Raw genomic sequence first — 23,893 nt, 5'->3', positions numbered from 1 at the left:
AGGTTTCTGTACCAAAAGTTTTGTTTTTCTATTGTATTAAATACTTTTCATGCAATGAAATGCAATTTAATTTAAAAAAACAGTGTGATTTTCTGGTATTTATTTTTAGACTCTGCCTCTTGCAGTTGAAGTGTACCTATGATAAAAATTGCAAAAAAAACCTTGCAAAATCGGCAGTGTATCAAATACTTATTGTTCCCACTGTAATACATGTGTATTATAATCAACAAACTAACAGTGATAAATTGATACAGAGTGGGAGAGGACCCTGCCTCCGGGGGCTTACAATCTGCAGGGTAATTGGGAAAGAGACAGTAGGTTGGGGACGTTGGAGCAGCTCCAGTGGTAATGAGATGGCAGCAGGGTTATTACAGGCTGAAGAGATGAGTTTTCATGTTGTGTCTGAAGGTTCCTGATGGAGGAAAGCTAAGAGTGGTGGAGAGTAGGAGGTCCTGTGAGTACCAGGGATTATGTGGGAAGTTATTGGGAGATTAGTTTGGAGACGTATGTAGGAGACAGATTGTGAACAGCCTTGAGTGAGATGGTGGAAAGATTGGGTTTGGTTTTGTCCACATTGAGTCTTAAGGTACTGTCACATTAAGCGACGCTGCAGCGATATAGACAACGAGCCGATCGCTGCAGCGTCGCTGTTTAGGTCGCTAGGAGACGTCAAACACCGGCAACTCCAGAACGATGCAGGAGCGATCCAGTGACGTACTTATCGTTCTCACTGGTTGTTAGCTCCATGAAAAACCATTGCAGGCATCGTTTCTTTTGCTGTCAAACATTACGAATCACGCCAACCTGACGACCAAATAAAGTTCTGGACTTCTAGCTCCGACCAGCGATGGCACAGCGGGATCCAGATCGCTGCTGCGTGTCAAACACAGCAAGATCGCTATCCAGGACGCTGCAACATCACGGATCGCTGTCGTTCTCGTTGGAAAGTTGCTCAGTGTGAAGGTACCTTTAGAAAGCATGATGAGAAGGAAGATATGGACTATTTACACTTTTTGATTCTGGACAGCTGAGAGATGCCATCTCGGCTAGAGAGGTAGAATGGAGTGTCTTCAGCAAGCATATAGGTGGTATTGGAATGAGTTGACCCAGGCCAAAGGTATAGATGGGGAAGAGTATGAATCCCAGTACAGAGCTTTGAGGGGACACCAACAGTGAAAGAGTAGGATGAGGAAGTAGTATAGGAATGGGAAATGCCAAATGTGCAGTTAGTGAGGTATGACGAGATCCAGGAGATGGCAAAGTCTTTGATGCCAATGGAAGAGAGGATATGTAGTAGAGGGTAGGCATCAATTGTGAAAGCAGCTGGCAGGTCTAGGAGAAACAGTATAGAATATTGTTCTCTTTGGTGGTTGGTAAAATGTTAAAAACTTTATGCAGTTTCAGTGGAATGGTGGGGACGGAAGCTGGATTGCAGACTGTCTGAGATCTTGATGAGGAGGGATGAAAATTCAATGTAGATGTGCTGTCCAAACAGTTTTGAAGTGAAAGGGAGTAGTGATATGGGGCAATGGCTGGACATAGAGGTTTGCTCAAGGGATTGGTTCTACATGATGGGCTTTGTAATTGTTGCCTTTTTGAAAATGGAGACAGATGACAACATAGGTTAAAGGGCATTTGTCAGTAGGATCAACCTTCCTAAGTCGTCTACATGGGCCTGCAGGTCCTAGAAAGCTGACTAAATTGATATCTGCGATCCAATGTCTTATTCCAGAGAAATCCACATTTTTCTTATATGTAAGTGAGCACCACCCTGCAACCCTGGATGCAGCTTTTTTGTGAGGCCGTTGAGCAAGAGTTGTCTGAATAGTTGCCTTCTGATATGCATGAAATGGGCGACTGAGACAGTAGATGCTGTCAGTGTGTCGTTGGCCAGTGACTGTGTTGTGGAATGAAATTATGCTGGAAAGGAGTTGGTGTGTGAATGTCAAGTCGTGAGAGATTTCTGCCTATGGTGTGATACTTGTTGGACTTGGTGGGGCAAGTGATGAAGATGGGGATGATAATGTGAGTAGATGGTGATCAGGATAGATTAGATTAGATGGGGATCGCAGACTGGTGAAGATAAGATCTAGGGTATGTCCATCTGTGTGGGTGGATATTGGGGACCATTATTTAAGACCAAAGGATGAAGCAAGTGAAGAGTTTGGAAGCTGCCAAATGGTGTGTCAATGGTGATGTTGAAATCTCTCATGAGGACTATGGCAATGCCAGCAGAGAGGAAGTGTAGAAGACTGATGGAGAAGTGATCAATAAAGGCAGATACAGATGCCTGGGGTATGTTGGACATTTGGAGGTTGGAGGAAGCATGGATATGCGCAGAGTGCACTTCAACAGAAGTAAGGGTAGGATTGGAATTCTGCTGAAGGTGCAGTTGTTAGAAAGGAGACCAACTCCATCATGTTTATTGCCAGGGTGAGGAGTGTAGGTGAAATGAAGGCCTCCATAACAGTGCAGTAACTTTAGAGGGTGTCGGTTATGTTTCTGTGAGGCCCAAGAAGGATAGAATGTGAGTAGCAAGTAGGTTAATAATGCCAGGTGGGAATTCCATTGTGATCTACAGAGCGGGGGCACAGAAGTCGGGTGAATGGGTTTTAGGTTGGAGAGGTAGTGGTGATTTCTAGTAGCTGGGGGGTGGTGGGAAGGAGAAATAGAGGGTATCAGCTGTGGAAGACCAGAACTGGGAAATATAGCAGTGAGAAGTGCAGAGATGGAGAGTGCATGACTTGTTTTGTGTCTTACATGGAGAGATCTTGAGTAGTGATGAGCGAAGGTCCTCGGATAGCATGTTATCAGAGCATCTCAGGTGTGCTCAAATATGTTTGAGTCCACACAGCTGCATGATTTGCGGCTGCTAGACTGCTGCAACACCTATGAGGATTGCCTGTTTGTTAGGCAATCCCTGCTTGTGCTGTGGCTGTCTAACAAATCATACAGCTGCGGGGTCTCGAACATATCCGAGCACGCCAAAGGCACTCGGTAACACGATATCTGAGCACGTTTGCTCATCACAAATCCTGAAGTTTAGGAGCAGATCTGCAGAGGAGGTCAAGTGTGGTAGTTAATAGGGAGAAATGCATATTTGGTGGGTTTGGGGATGGCAAAGGCAAGTAAGGATTATTGGGGCAATAACTGTAAGAGCAAATGTAAGCATGGTGAAAGAGTAGTTGTGGGAAAACGTAAGCTGGAGGGGCAGTTAGTAATGGGTTGTACCTGGTCACTGCTGGTATATTTCTAGTGTGCACTTAATGATGGAGCTGCACGTATAGACCACGGTCAGCAAAGATCGAAGGCTCCAACTTATAAATACCTGTCGTTTCACATGATTTACCAGTTGTGAATAAGGGGGAAGAGCTGCAGGGAATCCGGTCAGAGGACATGTACTACGTGAAAGGTGTTATGGCTTGCAATTTACTATTTACATAGCAGGGAAGGAAAAGAAAACCTAAACATACTACCAGAAATGTTTCATTGTTGAGCTGTCTGGGTTCAGTAGTGCCGGTCAGAATAAGACTTACTAGTTAATGACACCGCAACTCTAGTGCTCGCACTCCACCACTGTCTTTTCTGATTTGGGTGCAATGCTGACATGTTGACGTTATGTAACCGCTGCATACAATCACTGGACTCAGCGGTGATGCACCTGAAAAATGTACTCCTATTAAAAAAAAAAAACACTTGTGCTGTGTGTATGGGAACATAAGAGAACTGCTTGTGACTGTTCTACACAGCACCCATTCCCACACTTCCTTGTAGATCCTTCTAGAGTCAAAGATTGTATTCTTTAATCGCACCTCTAGCCTTAGGATGTAATTGGTATGTATGCAACTGACATTTTCATTTACTTGTCAACACATTTAGATTTCTATATCCATGTGAAAAGTCTTGATGACTTTCTAACCTTACGTGCAGAAAGTATTGTGAACTTGAAATGATGGCTTTCTTTTACAGGCACCAATGGGGAACTGCTGGGGGGACATTTCAGAAGGTGTAAGAGTAGAAGTTCTCAACACCGATAACAGTTTATCTCCAAAAGTGTTCTGGATTGCGGTCATCGTGAAATTAGCAGGTCCGTGCTTGGTGGTGTTCTTCATTCATTGTGCGTCCGCTCACTGCGATTACTGACTACATGCACTCTACTACTGGTATTCATGTAAAAAAAACATTCAACCATTACCATGTGCCCAGCCGGGCCTCAAGTGAGCTGGGGAACTTTATTGAAACCTTATTGGGAAAGATGGGTGGATAAATATGCATGCTACAAAAAAATGCATAAATGCTTGTACTTTTTATATTGCTGAGCTATCATTATAATAGGTCAGCAATATAGGATCGTTTGGTATGCAGCGACCCTATTCGGAGTGGTGTTCGCAGCCTCTTGTTAGTAGTACTTGTGGAGCTGAACAGCATTTGAATATGGGCAAATATGCAGTACTCTGAATCAACCACTACACTTCTGATGGAGCTGTCCTGTTCAGCATCACTATTGCCAACATCTGGCTGCCACTGGCACTTTAAACCGCTAACAGCGGATGTCTGTGCCCACCGAAGTGACACCGATGCCCTATCCTAAAGACAGGTCATCAATATAAAAGTAGTGGAATCCTTCTTTTAATACCTCCTGTAACTTTCCTTGTCACTCCATAATTGTCTTCATCTTTTTATCATATTTCTGCTTAACTAACACAATATTTTCATATGAAATGCATGCATATACTGTTCAGTGTGGTCAATTGTAAAATGCGGCTATTTACTTTTTAGGAAATGCCTAAATATCAAAAAGAGTAAAACATGGAACAGTGAGAGTTAATGTAGATGGCATGCTTTACTTATTTAAAGGGGTTGTCTGGCTTGGGCTACAAGCCTGCAGTCCACTATGTGACTGCAGACTTGCGAATCCTCACATTATACATACTCCGGTGCTAGGAGCAGCGGACGCATAACTGCAAGTATGCAAATGTCATGTATGCGGTCACATGCCAACTAGACGTGTGTGTATGGCATCATTCAGTGCAAGGCCAGACACGTGTAGTCGGAATGTACATACAGTATGCAGATAGCATATGTGGGGTCACGTACCAGGGATTCCTGCCAGCGTGCAGTGTCAGAATTCACAAGTCTGCAGTCAGAGAGTGGACTGGAAAATCCCTTTAAATAATGTTATGCCTCAAAGTTAAATGTAAATATCCTTTTCATATATATTTTCTGTGTTTTTTTTTTTTTTAATTTACAGGTTACAATGCCTTGCTGAGGTATGAAGGCTTTGAAAATGATGCCAGCCTTGACTTCTGGTACAATATCTGCAGTAGTGATGTCCATCCAGTGGGTTGGTGTGCTAGCAGTGGAAAGCCCCTTGTCCCTCCCCAAAGTACGTGTACAAAATTCAGGGGTATCTCTTTATTGTTACAATAATACACTCAAGGACAAACCATTTCACAATGCATATTGCATACATTATTAAATAGATCTTAGCCTTCATGATGTGTTCTTTGTAAATCTTTGTCCGGATGGCTGTATGTTGTTTAATAGGTTTTCCTAGTTGTAATACCAATGTTTTAAAATCCGTATCAACATGGCTGTCCACAAACTTTCCCATAACATTCTGACGTGGGTGTGTGTGTGTATGTGTGTGTATATATATATATATATATATATATATATATATATATATATATATATATATATATAATATATATATATCCGCCGAAAGACATATACCGACGTATGCAAATCCGTCGCAATGCGTCGCCAATACAAGTCTATGGGGAAAAAACGCATCCAGCAAAATATTTTGCTGGATGCGTTTTTTCTGCAAAACGACGCATTTTAACGTATTGCAGTTAACGCTAGTGTGAAAGTAGCCTTAAATGGGATGATGGATCTGCAGCCCAGTGCTCTTTCCCTTCTGGGAAGTCCTGTCACAGATCAGGGGTATAAATTTGAAAAAAAAAAAAAAACATTTTTAAATGACACCCCTTGGGTCACCAAGGACACACCTTGCTCCTGGCTTTAGTAACAGTATGTACCCTGATAACCTCTCCTTCCCTGCAGCCCGAGATCAGGGACGTGGCCAGTAGAGTTGAGCGAATTTCATAGGGACCCTGCTTATTCGGCAAGTTATAACGCTTGCCAAATAAGCTGCAGAGGGAACCCAGATACATGGAGCGTGCCGGCTGATCGGCGCCGCAGCTGCATGTGTCGCAGCTGTGTCACGGTCACAGCACATGCATGGAGAGCCCAACAAACAAGCATTTTGCAGAACCAGAGAACCTCTTGGAAACTACTTCTAATATCTTGTTGCTGTGGAGTGTCTCGAAGTCCTTTAACTAAAGGTACCTTCACACATAACGATATTGTTAACGATATCGTTGCATTTTGTGACGTAGCAACGATATCGTTAATGAAATCGTTATGTGTGACAGCGTCCAACGATCAGACCCCTGCTGGGTGATCGTTGGTCGCTGAACAAAGTCCAGAACTTTATTTTGTCGCTGGATCTCCCGCGGACATCGCTGGATCGGCATGTGTGACACCGATCCAGCGTTGTCTTCACTGGTAACCAGGGTAAACATCGGGTAAGTAAGCGCAGGGCCGCACTTAGTAACCCGATGTTTACCCTGGTTACCATCCTAAAAGTAAAAAAACAAACACTACATACTTACCTACCGCTGTCTGTCCCCGGCGCTGTGCTCTGCACTCCTCCTGTACTGGCTGTGAGCGTCGGTCAGCCGGAAAGCAGAGCGGTGACGTCACCGCTCTGCTTTCCGGCCGCTGTGCTCACACAGACAGTACAGGAGGAGTGCAGAGAAGCAGAGCGCCGGGGACAGACAGCGTTAGGTAAGTATGTACTGTTTTTGTTTTTTTTTTTTTTTACTTTTAGGATGGTAACCAGGGTAAACATCGGGTTACTAAGCGCGGCCCTGCGCTTAGTTACCTGATGTTTACCCTGGTTACCGGCATCGTTGGTCGCTGGAGAGCGGTCTGTGTGACAGCTCTCCAGCGACCAAACAGCGACGCTGCAGCGATCCGGATCGTTGTCGGTATCGCTGCAGCGTCGCTTAATGTGAAGGGGCCTTAACTGCCTCCTTTTCAAGAGCGCTACAAATCCATTAAAGCTTTTGCTCCGTTCTGCCTTTTCTCTGTGCACTCCCTTCTCTTCGTGTTAGAGATAGCAGCAGGGAAGGCCAGTGGGTTACACACAGATGGCCACAATGTGGCAAGTGGCTCAAGCATCTACAGTTTGATTGGGTAGAGAAGATAAGTAGGAAAGCAAATGAAGAGGAAATAAGTGTAGGACCGATGTTGTGCTGAAATGTGAGCTAATGAACACCGTACACGCCAGAAGCACACAGCTCTCTTCTTTCCTATGTTCAGGTGACTCTCTCAAACTTTGATCAGGCTGCATTTTTTTTTTTTTTTTTTTTTATTAGAGTTCCTATCACAAAACTGAGGTTGCCCTTTTTATTTGAGTGGGCAGTCTCAATCTGGTGACTTAACTAAATATAAGTTGAAAGTAAAACTTCTTCTAATGCCCCCCGAAAAGCACTCTGTTATACTCAGGGCCGCACCTCTGGGTCATGAGATCCTTGTTCCCACAATCTGCCATAGTCCCGCTCTCAGTGAAACAGCGAGATCTTGCGCTTTCCGCTATCCCGGCGCTGCTGCCCTCTGTAATAAGCTGTAACCAAATGGCAAGATTACACCTGTTAACATCCAGTTACCCCTTAGTAAAGTACATGGCAGCCCCTGTGAGAAGGGCCATGGAGGGTTGTGGGATCCCAAAATCCAGAAGTGCTGATTGAAAGTCTGGCCTTTTCTGGGGGGTGCGCTTTTGACACTAACTTACATTTAGTAAAACCACCATTCTACGACTGCCCACACATAAAAATGACAGCCCTAGATTGGTGATGGTTTCTCTAAGTGCTGCTCCTTTGTGAAGTACACTCTTCTGGACAGGCTTCACAACACTCCTTCCTCAACCTGGCTTATGTTAGCAGAGCATGTGCCTTTACCCTTCCTATGTCCGTTATCTTAAAATGGCATTACTAGAGATGGTGATGAATCAATTTGCAGGAGCAAGTCCAAGTAATCTGTGGCTGCCAGAGGGGAACCCAGTGACCTGCCTCCTACCTGCCATCATCCACTGGTCGTCTTTGATTAGCTGTCAGCATGCCATCACATGTGCGTCACTCCTCAACAGTGACATTGCGCCAGGCAGACTAATGGAAAGAGAAAACAGGAATACGGTCGGGCAGGAGGCTCCTGTGTGGTGGCCACTGGACCTGGTTCTGAGAATCGATTAGCACCATCCCATCTCTAGGGCCAGTCCACTCAAGGGGCACCCTCTTTGCTAAAACTTTTTTTTTTTTTTTTTTTTAGCACATTTGTGGCAGTCATCTGATGTGATGGAATTCCACTCTCTGTATTTTATATATACAGTAGCCAGTCTAAACAAGTGGCTGCAGTATAAGGCATGGGTGCCACGAAAGATTGAGCCGCTGTTCAGACAGGAGCTGTTTATCACATTGACTTCAGTTACATTAGGAAGTTAAGATGGAGTTACTGGATTATAGCTGTGACTTTATGGAATAGAGCTGCATGGAGTATTAAACAATAACACCGATACTCTCCTGCTGTCGCAGTGTGAATTCAGTGCAAGCCACTCTTGTGGTCAATGTGCTAGATCCACAAAGTTGATTTCAAAGGAGTATCGCCTTCTTTCCCTTCCTTATTACAGTACCACATTTAATACACTGTGTGCAGAATTATTAGGCAAGTTGTATTTTGATCACATGATACTTTTTATACATGTTGTCCTACTCCAAGCTGTTCAGACTTGAGAGCCAACTACCAATTAAGTAAATCAGTTGATGTACATCTGTGTAATGAGGAAGAGTGTTGTCTAATGACATCAAAACCCTATATAAGGTGTGCTTAATTATTAGGCAACTTCCTTTGGCAAAATGGGTCAGAAGAGAGATTTGACGGGCTCTAAAAAGTCCAAAATTGTGAGATGTCTTGCAGAGGGATGCAGCAGTCGTTAAAATTGCCAAACTTTTGAAGCGTGATCAAGCAATCAAGCGTTTCATGGCAAATAGCCAACAGGGTCGCAAGAAGCATGTTGGGCAAAAAAGGCGCAAAATAACTGCCCATGAATTGAGGAAAATCAAGCGTGAAGCTGCCAAGATGCCATTTTCCACCAGTTTTCCCATATTTCAGAGCTGCAACATTACTGGAGTATCAAAAAGCACAAGGTGTGCGATACTCAGGTACATGGCCAAGGTAAGGAAGGCTAAAAAACGACCACCTTTGAATAAGAAACATAAGATAAAACGTCAAGACTGGGCCAAGAAATATCTTAAGATTTACTTTTCAAAGGTTTTATGGACTGATGAAATGAGAGTGACTCTTGATGGGCCAGATGGATGGGCCAGAGGCTGGATCAGTAAAGGGCAGAAAGCTTCACTCCGACTTAGACGCCAGCAAGGTGGAGGTGGGGTACTGGTATGGGCTGGTATCATCAAAGATGACCTTGTGGGACCTTTTCGGATTGAGGATAGAATGAAGATCAACTCCCAGACCTACTGCCACTTTCTGGAAGGCAACTTCTTCAAGCAGTGGTTGAGGAAGAAGTCGGTTTCGTTCAAGAAAAACATGATTTTCATGCAGGACAATGCTCCATCACATGCCTCCAACTACGCCACTGCGTGGCTGGCCAGTAAAGGTCTCAAAGAAGAAAAAATAATGACATGGCCCCCTTGTTCACCTGACCTCAACCCCATAGAGAACCTGTTGTCCCTCATAAAATGTGAGATCTACAGGGAAGGAACAGTCCACCTTCGGAACAGTGTCTGGGAGGCTGTGGTGGCTGGTGCACACAATGTTGATCGTGAACAGATCAAGCAACTGACAGAATCTATGGATGGAGGCTGTTGAGTGTCATCATAAAGAAAGGTGGCTAGATTGGTCACTATTTTGAAGGCTTTGTTTTTGCATGTCATAAATGTTTATTTCTAAATTTTGTGCCATTATATTGGTTTACCTGGTGAAAATAAACAAGTGAGATAGGAATATATTTGGTTTTTATTAAGTTGCCTAATAATTCTGCACAGTAATAGTTACCTGCACAAACGGATATCCTCCTAAGATAGCCAAATCTAAAAAAAAAAAAAAACACTCCAACTTCCAAAAATATTAAGCTTTGATATTTGAGTCTTTTGGGTTGACTAAGGCTACGTTCACATTTGCGGCTTTGGACGCAGCGTCGTGGACGCAACGCACGACGCACGAAAGACGCAAGTAGAACGCATGCATTTTTGACGCATGCGTTCAACCCTTTTTTAATATATAGGGTCTTTTCAGTTTCTCTATTTTTAAAGTAAAGAACGCATGCGTCCTACAATGCACAACAACGCAAGTACTTGCGTCTTCTGCGTTGCCAATACACTTCAATGGAGGTTTTGAAGTTTCGACGACGCAAATACAACACAAGTGCGACGCAAGCGTTCTTAAAAATTTTGGACGCAGAAAAAATGCAACATGTTGCGTTTGCAACGCACTGCCAGGTGCGTCGAAAGGACGCATGTGTCGCAAAACGCACCGAAACGCATGAAAACTAACGCACATGCGTCCCCAATGTTAAAGATAGGGAAGCATGACGCGTGCGTTGTCTTGCGACGCCGCTGCGTCCAAAGCCGCAAATGTGAACGTAGCCTTAGAACATAGTTGTTGATCAATAATAAAAATAATCCTCTAAAATACAACTTGCCTAATAATTCTGCACACTGTGTATATTTCACTTGTTATTTGAAATGCTTTTCTGATTTCCCACCAGAATTTAACCATTACTGCATACATTGCTGTTGTTTTTTGTCTTGTGATTTATTTTATTTTTATTTTTTTTATACAGCGATACAACACAAATACTCTAATTGGAAAGCTTTTTTAGTCAAAAGACTGACTGGTGCCAAGACTCTCCCTCCAGATTTTGCGCAAAAGGTAGGTAAACATAAGAGCCTGAAAAGCAGGCAAGAATCTTAAGATAAATCTGATTTAGTCTTGGGACAAAATCCTTGCTTTAAAACCTATTTGTTTCCGCTATGGCATCACTAGAGGTGGTTCATGGGGAGATATGGTAAGTGGTCGGGATCTTTCTTTGTGACACACATGCAGCTTAAAAACCCTATCCCAAAATTTAGTAGGTATAATGATATTAACAAATACCTCCAATTAGAAATATAGCTTAGTTTCTCTATCGCTTCGTTGGGGGACACAGGAACCATGGGTGTATGCTGCTGCCACTAGGAGGCTGACACTATGCAAATAAAAAAAGTTAGCTCCTCCTCTGCAGTATACACCCCACCGACAGGAAGTAGGATATTCAGTTTAGCTTCGTGTCAGTGGGAGGTGTTCACGGGTCTTTCATTAGACCCATATCTACCTCCGTGTGCGTCGTTTTCTTTTCAGGTTTCCGGAGGGATACAGGGTGAACGGTCACAACTGTACTCCCAGGCCTCCCCCCCCCCCCCCCCCCAATCCTCTCAACTTCCTGGCTGGCTTTTCTCCCGCCCATCACTCTCTCTCTTCCACTTCCTGCGCAGGGCGCTAGCTCCGCCCACTACTCCCAGCCTCCCCAGTCGCCCTGGGATCGCCGCCATCTTACTCCTCCGGACCCGGTGGCTTAACCACGCCAACCCCCCCCCCCCCCCCCCCTCCGACTTCTGAGAGCGGGTCTTTTTCTCCAGTGCACGCTTTCACTGGCTGGGTGCCCTGCATCCTCCTTAAGGTCGCTGTCTCCCTGCTGGTGCCCTGGACCTGTGCCCTGATGCCGGTCGCAGCTACAGCCCGGGAGCAGACTACAGGACACTACATCTGCTGTGAGTAGCTCTGCTTAGCAGTCTGTCACTCCCCTCTGCATCTCACCTGTTCCTCTAACCTTCGGACATCATTTAGTGGGTCTGCTTACCAGGCCTAATCCTAAAGGAGAGTATTCTCTTTCTCCTGCTTCCTCTTCTACTCTTGTCAGCTGCAGCAACTCCACTGCACCCACCGTCCAGGAGTCCCTACCCCGGGTGAGACCGAGACCCCTATCCCTCGGTGGGCTTTCCTTCTGTCTCAGTCTGTAGAGGACCTCACCAGGATGTCACAGACCCTGGTGTCTGGGCTTGACAGATTGTCCCTTCCAGCCCCGGCAGTTGCCAGTGGGTCACAGGATTCTCCGTCCGGCCCTTTCAACACAGGCCACAAGAGATCCAGACAGGAGCGAAATTCTAAGTCTTTTCTCGCTCCATCTCGCCCTCCGGTCTGGCTCGGCGAGATCCCTCTTCTTGGATACACTACAGGCATCTAGCAGGAGTGATGGGGTACAAAGCCTTATTGTTGTGGTCAACCAGACCTTAGGCATCATGGATACCTCTACGGAACCGCAGAATAGGCGGTTTCGTTTAGACGGTCAAAACCTACTTCCAAAGTCTTTGCCCCACACACTGAATTTGTGGTGGTACTTGCCAGGGGAAGGGTGAACCTCACCAGATGCTTTCAGAGAGGGACGCATCTCTGCATCCTATATCCCTTCTCCCCTGAGCTCACCGCTAACTGGACGGATTCCCCGGCGGTGGACTTGTCAGTCCCCAGACTGTCCACCAACATGGTCCTTCCACTTTCTAATGCAGCATCCCTCATGGATTCCAATTATAGAATTATAGAATCGCTGGAAAAATCAGCCTTTGAAGCGGCTGCTTCTGCTTTGTGTCCGGCCATTGCCTCTACCTGGGTCTCAAGGACCATAGCTAGATGGGCCAAACAGCTTTGTAAGGGCATCCCGGCTGGCGCTCCTCCAAGCGAGCTAGCCGACCTGACGGACCAGATTTCCTATGCAGGGAAATATTTGGTATCTGCCTCCCTAAATGCGCATCTTGTGCAGCTCAGGCATCCAGCAATATGTTGGCCATCCAGCAGAATATTCGGCTCTACACACGGCAGGCGGACTTGTCTTCAAAGAAGTCCCTTACCAGCTCCCCTTCCAGGGGGCCCATCTTTGGCTACATGCTGGAACAAATTATTAAGGATGCCACGGGAGGTACGATTTCCCTCCAAGCCTCGCCGGCCTCCCCTGAAATGGCAGTTCAGCTCCTTTGTCTTTTCACTGTTTCGCGGCGACGGAAGATTCCTCGGGCTAGCACAGACTGCGGACTCGTCTGGTTAGGGAAAAGGCTTTCTTCAAGCCCACCCCTTCCTGGCGTTCCTGCAACTCCCATGGTAAGTCCACCAGGCCCAGACCTGGCAGACCTTCCTCTGCATAACTCGTGTTAAGGGCCCAGTGTTCCTCCCAGTTTGGGCGGGCGTCTCCTGTTTTTTTTTCAGGGACGTTTTGCTTACCTCGGTGGAGGACGCTTGGGTCAGGGAGGTGGTATCCTCTGGATACAAGATAGAGTTCGCTTCGCGGCCCCAGAGTCGCTTCTTCGAATCCTGCCCTCTAAAAGATCCTTCTCTGATCCCAGGTTTCTTTGCGTCCATTGCCTTTTTTCTTTGTTCGGAGGTTATAGTTTGCGTCCCAGAGCAGGAACGCTTCACCGGTTTCTATTCAAACCTGCTTTTAGTGCCGAAGAAGGGCGGCGCAGTTCGACCCATCCTGGTTCTGAAGTTAGTGAACAAAAGGTTCCGCCTGCAGCATTTCAGGATGGAGTACCTCCTCTCAGTATTGGCTTCTATGGAACCACAGGAATCCTGTGCTCCATAGATATCCAAGACTCCTATCTCCATGTTCTGAGTTTCCTGCGTTTCGCGGCACAGAATAGTTATTTCCAGTTTGTCGCCTTGCCCCTCGGTCTTGTGACTGCTCCCAGTGTCTAAATAAAGATCATGGTGACATTTATGGCCATTTTGAGGATCAGGGGCCTAGTGCTCATTCCGTACCTCGAAGACATCCTCATCAAGGCTCCGCCCCTCTCTCAGGCCCAGGAGAGTCTGACCATCGTCCTTCGACTCCCTGTGCCAAATTCTGGTATTTGGTCAACAGAACAAAGTCTTGTCTTGTTCCGAGTCAGCGCCTAGTCTTCTTAGGCATGCTTTTCGACACCCGTGAGTCGGGGGGTTTTCTTCTCGAGGAGAAGCGGGCAATTCTCCAGGACGGAGTTCGCTCTCTGCAAGGCCCTCGGCTGCCTTCCTTCCTCTCTGCAAGGCCCTCTGCTGCCTTCCTTCCGTTCAGCAATGAAGGTCCTGTGACAAATGGTGGCAGCATCGGAAGCGCTCCCTTTTGCAGCTGTTCCACTTCAGACCACTTCAGCAGGCCATCCTTTCTCAGTGGGACAGGTCTGTGCTGTCTCTGGATCGTCCGATTCGGCTTTCCGTCGCGATTCTAATGGTCTCTCAGCTGGTGGCTGTCATCTCCTCTCATTCCCCAGGTCCGGTCCTTCCTTCTCGCCCTTGGCAGGTGGTGCTCGGTTTCTCGCAGAGGCGATGGTTCCGGCAATATCCACAGTGCATATTCCCGGCATGGACAACTGGGCCGCAGTGTTTTTTTTTTTGTTTTTTTGTTTTTTCTCTGCCACTAGGGTCTTGTGGCAGGACAGTGGTCACTGCATCAGGAGGTCTTCCTACAGATTTGCCTTTGATAGGGAATTCCGGACTCTGATCTCTTGGCATCCCGACTGCTTAGGAAGGTTCCACCATTTGTTTCCAGGTCCGTGATCTTCTCGTAGTGGATACCGATGCTTTGGCCATTCCTGGGTTGCAATTTGTACTTCCCTATCTGTTTCCTCCCCTTTCCCTTCTTCCCAAGCTGTTGAAGATCAATGCGGAGGGGGTGCTGGTCATTCTGATTGCACCAGATTGGTCCAGGAGGTTCTAGTTCGCAGAGATCGTCAATCTCCTCACGGACTCCCCTTGGATGACCCCAGACAGGCTAGATCTTCTGTCCCAAGGACCGATCTGCCACCAGAGTTCTTGGTTGCTCAACTTAACAGCTTTGCTGTTGAAACCTTCCATTGTGGTCTTTTCTACAGCTGGGACTTGATGCTGGCCTTGCCCTTAGTTCTCTAAAGGGTCAGGTAGCAACCCCTTCCATTCTCTTTCTGAAGTCCCTTTCAGATATTTAGATTTGAGTCCTCGGTGGTTGATACCTCTTAATGGCTAACTGAAAAGATGGTAGAAAATTGCAAGCCTTCGAGACTTATCAGGCCTCTTCATCAGGCATAGACTAATAGAATTCTAAATATTTGTCAATCTACTGGCTATCACGGTACAAAGATTTATATCCTTCCCGTTCTCGGGTCAGAACTTTTCTTCAAGGAGTGGCGCATGCGGCTCTCCCATACCGGACTCCCATGGATTCCTGGGACCTCAATCTTGCTCTGGAGGCTCAGTGCGGTTCCCCCCTTGAACCTCTCCATGAGGCCTCACTGTCTGTTCTGTCCTGCAAGGTGGCATTTCTGGTGGTCATCACCTCCATTAGGCGCGTCTCGGAGTTGGTGGCGCGCTCTCCTGTCGCCCCCATTTCTTGGTTCTTCACCAGGATAAGGTAGTTTTATGGCCTTTGCCGCCTTTCCTTCCCAGGGTGGTGTCCTCCTTTTACTTGAACAAGACTTATTCTCTGGGGTGTTTGCTGAACAGGCTAGACCTGGTCAGGGCAGTGAGGATCTATTTGTTTAGGACCGCCTTCTTTAGGAAGATGGACCGTCTATTTGTCATTTCAGACGGTGCGCCAAGAGGCCTGCCAGCCTCCAAGGCTACGATTGCTCGCTGGATCAGAACTGCTATTCTGGAGGCTTACCGGGTCAAGAACAGAGTAACTCCTCCTGGGATTGACTCATTCTGCCCCGGGCAGTGGGTGCCTCCTGGGCGGTACACATGGGACATCCGCCCTACAACTTTGCACAGCGGCAACCGTGTGTTCCATTCATTCATTTGCCAAATTTTGTAAGCTCCATACCTACGTTTCGGCAGTTGCCAGCCTAGGCAGAAGGATCTTGCAGGCGGCAGTGGTGAGTTCTCCAACCTGAATGGCTTTTTTCTGCTGTTCCCTCCCCAGGGACTGCTTTGGGACGTCCCATGGTTCCTGTGTCCCCCAGTGAAGCGATAGAGAAAACAGGATTTTTGGTTGCTTACCGTAAAATCTGTTTCTCGGCGCCTTCATTGGGGGACACAGCACCCTCCCAAGTTGAACAGCTCTGTTTTATTGTTATATTGTTACAGTTTGAGTTTTCTATTTTTTACATGTTGCTTCTCCTACAGCTTTCTCAGTAACTGAATATCTACTTCCTGTCGGTAGGGTGTATACTGCAGAGGAGGAGCTAACTTTTATTTGCATAGTGTCAGCCTCCTAGTAGCAGCAGCATACACCCATGGTTCCCGTGTCCCCCAATGAAGGCTCCGAGATACAGATTTTACAGTAAGCAACCAAAAATCCTGTTTTTTCTGATTCGCTATGTCTTTCCTCATGGGCAGACATTGCAGGACCTTAGATATCCATGGTTACAACCACTAGCAGCTAATTGTGACTATATCAGTGGTCGTAACCATAGATACTGAAGGTCCTGCAATGAATGCACATGAGGAAATACATAGCGAATCAGAAAAACTATACTACCTTTCTAATTGGAGGTATATGCTATTATTATTATTATTATTATAAAAAATAATAATAATAATAATAATAATATTACACTTACTGCATATTGGGATAGGATCTTCGAAATGGGAAAATCCCTTTAACACTTTTTTTTTTTTCTCTTAACATGCCCATACAGAATCAGGAAATGAATATTTACATTCTACACCCTTTATATTATATTTAGAATATTGAGCCTGTTATTTGAAAGCTAGAATTTTGGGATTTGTATCTAAATGGCCATTTATACTGCCCAATATGCAACATTAAATGATAGGCTATTAAATGGCCACTGACTGGCAAACATCTTGCCAATCTACAAAGCCCGAACCCCTTTTTTCCGCATTTAAAAATTAAGAAGTAATATAAAAAAACAAAAAAAAACAAAAACCCACAAATGAGAGAGCTTTAATGTTCGTGAAAGTATGAACTTTAGAAGTATCAAATTAATCCAATTTGATTAATATCAAACCACCAAGATTGTGGGATTCCTTTTTTGGCCGCTGCAGTAGTGCAATAATGTGTTAAGTGTTGATCAAAACAACATATCTACCCCAATACGGTATCAATATTTTCTTGACAAATAAAAAAAAAAACCTATCCGTTTGATATCACCATAATCGTACTGACCAAGAAAATCCTATAACCAGTTAATTTTTACCCTATAAAGCCATAAATAAAATAAAATTAGTAATTTTTTTTTTTATTTCTCAATACTTGATATTTTCCGGCTTTCCAGTACATTAGTGAGGAGTGAACGTGCTTGGATAAAGTCTTATCGGAGCATGCTCAGGTGTTAGAGTATCTGGAAGTGCTCGTATATTATGGTCGAGTCCCTGCGGCTGCATGATTTGTGGCTGTTGGGGATGGCTGTTAGGGAATCCCGCATGTGTTGCGGCTGTCTAACAAACAGGCAATCATGCAGCCGCAGGGACTCGAACATAATATACGAGCACTCCCAGAAACTCTTAACACCCGAGCATGCTCCGATAAGACTTTATCCAAGCATGTTCACTCCTCACTAATGTACATCACATAATATAATGGATGGTGTCATTCAAAAGTACAACTTGTCCTGTATATTGGTGGCAAAATAAAAAATGTTATGGCTCTAGGAAGAAGAGGGAACTAAAGCACGTAAAATGGAAAATTGCCCGTTGGGTGGGGGGTTACAGGCATGGTGTATTACTTGAGCCCTTTTTAATTGAATTTCTCATTTCCTTTATTCACACCAGTACCATTGTCTTCTGTTTTTGTTTGTTTTTTAATATATATTTCATTTTTTTTGTAGGTATCAGATAATATGCAGTATCCATTCAAGCCTTTAATGAAGGTAGAAGTAGTGGACAAAACGCATCTTTGCCGGATGCGGGTTGCGGTGGTAGACACAGTCATTGGAGGTAGATTACGACTTGTGTATGAGGAAAGTGAAGACAAAACAGACGACTTCTGGTGTCACATGTATAGCCCCCTCATTCATCACATTGGTTGGTCTCGGAGTATAGGCCATCGCTTTAAGAGATCAGGTACGCAGGATTAAAACTTAATTCTGACACTATTTCTGTGCTTTGGTAATTCTAGACTTCCAATGCACTGCTTTGTTTTATCTCCTAGATATATTAAAGAAACAGGAATCCCATTATGATGCCCCTGCCCATTTATTTAAAAAGGTAAATATCTACCTCTAAATGTATATGCTACATCATTCCCAACAGGGCACCGCTCACCAGTCATTCTGTGTTGACAGATTCCCTTTTGAAGGAAGTTTAAGGACTCTCGAGCTTCTTCTTCACTTACCATGACCTTTTCTCCTAGAGTTTCCTTTTACTTGATTGAATCCATCTTGCCCTCCACTATTACAGATTTCCAGAGTATCACTGAGCTGCTTCATTGTAGGCCGGGTGTTATTTTGAGTGTATACTTCATTCTTCCTTCTCCTGTCCTACCATAGATCTATAGACCTCAAAATGTCCAGTTTTGTTTAATCACTTCACAAAACAGAAACCCAAAACTGAGGCTTGGTTTTATAGTTTTGAGCATATTGGAGCCAACTTCTCTTGTGCTTTAGGGTCAATAGAGGTGAATGTCTTTGCGTACAGCCATGGAGACCTTCAGCTTTTAACACAAGCCTTACTGTGTAAAGTGAAAACTGGCATCTGCTGCCACCAAAGCTCACTGCAGGACTTTTGTGGTCACTTAAAATCATTAGACTACCTGAATAGTTAGGAATCTGATGGTAGACAGTTATTGCTTCTTCTTTCTGCCACTTCCAGATAGTGCAACCACTGGTCCTTTAACTTTGCACTGGCAAACTGTTTACAACTGTATCTCTGGGAACTTTGAGTTTACCATCTTGTCAGTTCACTTTCTGGACCGTTGTCTTGAGGAATGGTCTAAGATTCCTCAGGCATGTTGGCAAACGCTGTTGTCACTTTTGCAGAAGGTCCGAACAGCCAAAGGTTGCTCTACTAGGTGCTAAAGACGCTTGTCATGAAGGAGGTGCATAATTCTGAGACTGCAGTAGTCCTTAAATGTGGACTTTTGTCTTCAATTTGGAGAAATCCCTTATGTTCGTGTAGTTGAAATACTTAAATTGTTCTTGTATATTTGTTTATTCCAAACAGCAGAAAGTTTGTACATTGTGCTAAGTGGTGGTAATTCCTCTCGTTACAGAGTACCAAACTGGTGTATGAACTCGTATGCCAGGTTTGCACTTTCCACAATCCGAGACATTCCCCTTTAGACACCTGTCCAGAGGGATCTCATCCATAATCAGATCTCTTGTTTTGCACTGATGAGGAGCAAACAACCCGAAACACTTGTCTGATTTGCCCTTTATCCTAAATCATGTGGCAAGGCTTGTTAAAGGGTTGATATTGCTACTTCCAATAAGTAGCACTAGTTTGAGTCCTCTTTAAGAAACCTTTTGCAATTAAACTTAATTTGCATTGAGGTTTGAATAATTTTATATTACAGCTGTTTTTGAGGCCATTCAGCTTTTTTTTTTTAACCTCTACTGTGGTACAAGGGACACCAGAGGAAAACTGATTTAGGTGCTGATCCGACATTATGCTTTGGGATATTTCCGTTTATCCAGTGCATCAGTTATTAAATCAGGTTAGTTTTGGAGCCAGATCAGGTAACCTAACCTAAACCTTATATGGATGCTGGACTGGTGCACTACTCGGCTTAGAAACTGGCTGGACAGCACTGAGAATTGAAAATCCAGCTTTAAAAAAAAGGAAAAAAAATTGTTCTACCCTCATTCCAAAGATGTTACTTCTTGTTTTCTCAAGTTAGAGTGGCTCCTCTGTAAATGTAATTTTCTAGGATTGCATCTCTGCTCATTCAGCCAAGTGGCATGTTGGACCCCCTCCAATCCAATATTGGTGGCCTACAGTTAGGAAAGCCATCAATGTTTTACTCCCAGAAATCTTTGCCTACTGTGTCATTTAGCACCACATGAACCATTTGTTTATTATTTTTGCACACTAAAAAATGTTTTTAATGGATAAGATGATTTTTTTGACTTGCCTAATGATCTCTTTTAAATTGAAGAAACTTGTATAACATAATGTATACTGTAGCAATACATTGACTAATCATTTTTTGTATTGTTGTTATTATTATTAGGTCAAAGATGTTGATCAGAGCTCTGAATGGTTCAAAGAAGGGATGAAACTGGAAGCTATTGATCCTCTAAACCTTTCTGCAATATGTGTAGCAACCATTAGAAAGGTGAGTAATAAAGGTAGATGTGTCCAGAAGTAAAAAATACCGTCCACAAGATTAGCAACAGTCCTGCTATTCACCTTTTTATCCTATTCAGCTGGAATCAGAGAAAAGTGACCGTTTGCTCCAGCGCCCCACCATTTTGCTAGCCAGTATATTCAATACTTTTATTGTATTTCTTTAAGGTTTTGGCAGAGGGCTACCTAATGATAGGAATTGATGGCTCGGAAGCAGCAGATGGCTCAGACTGGTTTTGTTACCATGCGTTATCCCCCTCAATATTCCCTGTTGGTTTCTGTGAAATTAACAAGATTGAACTAACTCCACCACGAGGTAAGACTCGCACGATGTTGGGCTGGTGGGCCCGGTCCAACCCTGTTGGCATTTCCCAGCTCTGCACTTTCTGCTGTACATTTCAATAGAAATAGGTTACGTCTGAACTTGGCCATATTTCCACTACAGTATATGAAGACTGGTGGTCCTGAATTGATGTCTTGTGAAGGATGACCTTAAGCCTAGCAGTCACAGCATACTGCCATGTGGGTTTTATAGTAAAGCAGCCCAGATTTGTTGTTAAAGGGTTATTCACTAGTGATGACAGAGTATGTTCGTTACTCAGGTTTCTCCGAGCATGCTCGGGTGGTCTCTAAGTATTTCGGCATACTCGGAGATTTTGACGACGCATCTGCATGATTTGGGGATTGCCTGTTTGTTAGAGAAACTCGAGCAACAAGCATACTCTCTCATCACTATTGTTCACCTTTTGTGGACTATCTTTTTTTTTTTTTTTTTTTTTTTTTGCACTTGGGGCTAAAAATCATTCATCGTAGTTTGCTTCCTTTAGCTGCCGTAGTAAATGGTCTATTGCTGGCTACAGAGAGGTAACAAGGTCAGCCACTTTATCTTTACTGGAACAGATGTGTTGGGGGGTGGGGGGGAACCTGATTTTGTGGCACTTACTGTTATATACTGTAGATATGACCGGTTCTTGTCAGTGCAGCATAGACCATATAATGGCTGCTGGTGGAGGAGCATGTGACCAGACCTGTCCATCAGTGTCCTCCAATAGAAAACCTCACATGAGAAGGCTGCTTTTCTATTGGAGGACACTGATGGACAGGTCTGGTCACATGCTCCTCCATCAGCAGCCACTGTTTGGCCAAGAGCGTTGCCCGCACCACTAGCAGCATGGGGGAGAACAGTTCTGATTTGTGGAATAAAGTGCATTAGCGCTGCTTTGTAACCTCTTCTGCTTCTGTGCATCTCAAAATTCACTCTACATTGACATTGCAAAACCAAGAAGGAAAAGTTATGAAATTATGGAGATCACAGGATTGATAAACCTGTTAATGATATGCAAATGATGAAGAAAAAAAATGAAAACATCTGGATTTATCGAGTGTGGGTGCCACTTGCAGTATCGCACGCCCTGGCATGCTATGAGCTTATTAATGGATGTCTGAGGAATGTTCCTCCACACTGAATGTACTTGACAACACCAATCTTCACGATCCGCTGCTGGCAGCTCTCATTGTAATTGGCGACCAATAACGTCCCAGAAGTGCTCAATGGGAGACAAGTATGGAGAGGCTGCAAGTCCAGATAACTTGTTTAGGCCATGCAGGCTGCTCACAGTAGCATTGAGAATATTTGGCTTGGTGTTATAATGTTGAATAATTGCTCCTGGACACTTGGGAAATGGTCGTACCACTGGTTCCATGACCAAATCAACGTTAAGCTGGGCTGTTTGTGGGCCTGACATGACCACTAGGCCAATCTCCACCTATTGCTGCATCAAAGACAAATTGGTGACTCCTTGCTGGAGACCACTTGTTTGGACTTCAACATTGCTGTATCCAAGACAAATTGGTGACTCCTTGCTGGAGACCACTTGTTTGGACTTCAACTTGTAGATACCTTCACGAGGGGATCTGCCACTGGTCCTACTCCTGAGAATATAATACGGCTTTTCAAATGTACGGAATCCAGACCCTTGTAGTCTTCATTCCAGGTACACTGACAGGTCGACGTTACACTGATTAGGCAGTGAAACCAGAGATGCATCAAATTTTCGAAAGTGGTCAAGGAGCTGGTTTAAAACAATCTCACCAGGCCACATGTTGCTCATTTGTACTGTGGTTAGCTTGTGTGGCCTAAATGTGCTATCATCGCTTGCAGCATATCTGGTCCTGTAAAGCACATCTAGGATGTGAGTTCGTCGGCAATTTTAAAAGGAGCTGCCATCAGTGGATCTTGATTATTTGCCTACCCAAGTACACTCTGCATGGCAGAACATTCCTCAGACAGCCATAAATAACCTCATTGATAGGAGCCAAGGCATGTAAGTGCGGAGATTTCTGCATCTGGCTACTGAAGAAATCTAGATATTTTAAAAATCTTGCTTAATTTTTTTCATCATTTGTATATCATTAACATTTATCCATCCTGTGTTCCATAGGTCTATGACTTTTTCTTCTTGGTGTTGCAGTGTCACTGTTGAGTGTATAATCAGAGATATGAAACGTGTTCTCGCATAGCATTTACAAATGTGATTTTGACTTTTTTTTTTAAGTAATTGATTAACCTAAATTTTCTTGATTGAAAAATTTGCCATATACACTGTGATTGCCAGCCCAGACAAGATGACTAGCAATTATTTATTTTTCCAGGCTACGCAAAACTACCTTTCAAATGGTTTGACTACCTCAGGGAAACTGGATCCATAGCTGCTCCTGTTAAGCTTTTTAACAAGGTAATTTACACATTCAAAGCCATATGGTGGATGTGCACTGTATATGTATGGAGCAAGCCCACTCCATGCAGCCTGGGGGCAGCACTAGGTGGAGCACTTTATTTTCATAGATTGGACTGTCAATCCTGATGGAGGCATTTAAAAGGCAGCAAATGTAAAGGACGTCCAATCGTTTCCCCATTGTCCCCCTCCACCTTGACGCGATCGTAGATGGCATTCTTCATGGCAACCGGGCACTTACTGAAGGACTGGGTTAATTGTCACCGCAGTAAACACGGTCTCTGAATACCGGTCTCTGATCACAGGTACAAGTCCCCAAAGGGGATAATGTGTATATAAAAAAAAAAAAAAATTAAAAAAAAAAGCGTGGGGAATATAGAACAAAAATATAAACATCTTTACCCTTTTCCCCAAACATAATGATATCAGTGTAACATATTTGGTATTGCCGCCTGTGTGATTGTCCTAATAAAGCAATAAAATATTTATCCTCTACAATGAATGCTGGAACTGAAATTTTAAAAAATAATTGGAATGGAGGAATTGTTGTGTTTTTTGGACACTTTTCCTCACAAAACAATGGAATAAAAAGAGATTAGAAAATCGTGTGAACCCCAAAATAGTACAACTAATAAGTACAACTCAATCTGCAAAACTCAAGCCCTCATACAAATCCACAACTGTTTTGACTTAAAAAGAAGTTCTTTCTTTCTGAATATGGCGAATGAAATACTTGTACAATGTATCCCACTTAAACAAAAAAAGGTGCCAGAACAGAACACAAA

General features: G+C 44.2%; 1 protein-coding gene across 2 annotated transcripts in view; it reads left to right on the top strand.

Annotated features, from left to right (window-relative positions):
- MBTD1 (mbt domain containing 1) overlaps positions 1 to 23,893 on the top strand; it is a 108,761-nt gene that overhangs the window by 24,335 nt on the left and 60,533 nt on the right. For both annotated transcript variants that reach the window (XM_069752496.1, XM_069752497.1), the window contains exons 6-13: positions 3,970 to 4,087; positions 5,252 to 5,386; positions 10,928 to 11,016; positions 17,916 to 18,150; positions 18,239 to 18,294; positions 20,258 to 20,362; positions 20,542 to 20,689; positions 23,026 to 23,108. In XM_069752496.1, coding sequence (XP_069608597.1) covers positions 3,970 to 4,087; positions 5,252 to 5,386; positions 10,928 to 11,016; positions 17,916 to 18,150; positions 18,239 to 18,294; positions 20,258 to 20,362; positions 20,542 to 20,689; positions 23,026 to 23,108 — 969 coding nt within the window. The remainder of the gene's footprint in view (positions 1 to 3,969; positions 4,088 to 5,251; positions 5,387 to 10,927; positions 11,017 to 17,915; positions 18,151 to 18,238; positions 18,295 to 20,257; positions 20,363 to 20,541; positions 20,690 to 23,025; positions 23,109 to 23,893) is intronic.

The sequence above is a fragment of the Ranitomeya imitator genome, chromosome 2 (genome assembly GCF_032444005.1).
Source record: "Ranitomeya imitator isolate aRanImi1 chromosome 2, aRanImi1.pri, whole genome shotgun sequence".
Taxonomy (NCBI): domain Eukaryota; kingdom Metazoa; phylum Chordata; class Amphibia; order Anura; family Dendrobatidae; genus Ranitomeya; species Ranitomeya imitator.
Note: the sequence above shows the minus strand (reverse complement) of the source record. Positions and strands in the feature narration are given on the sequence as shown.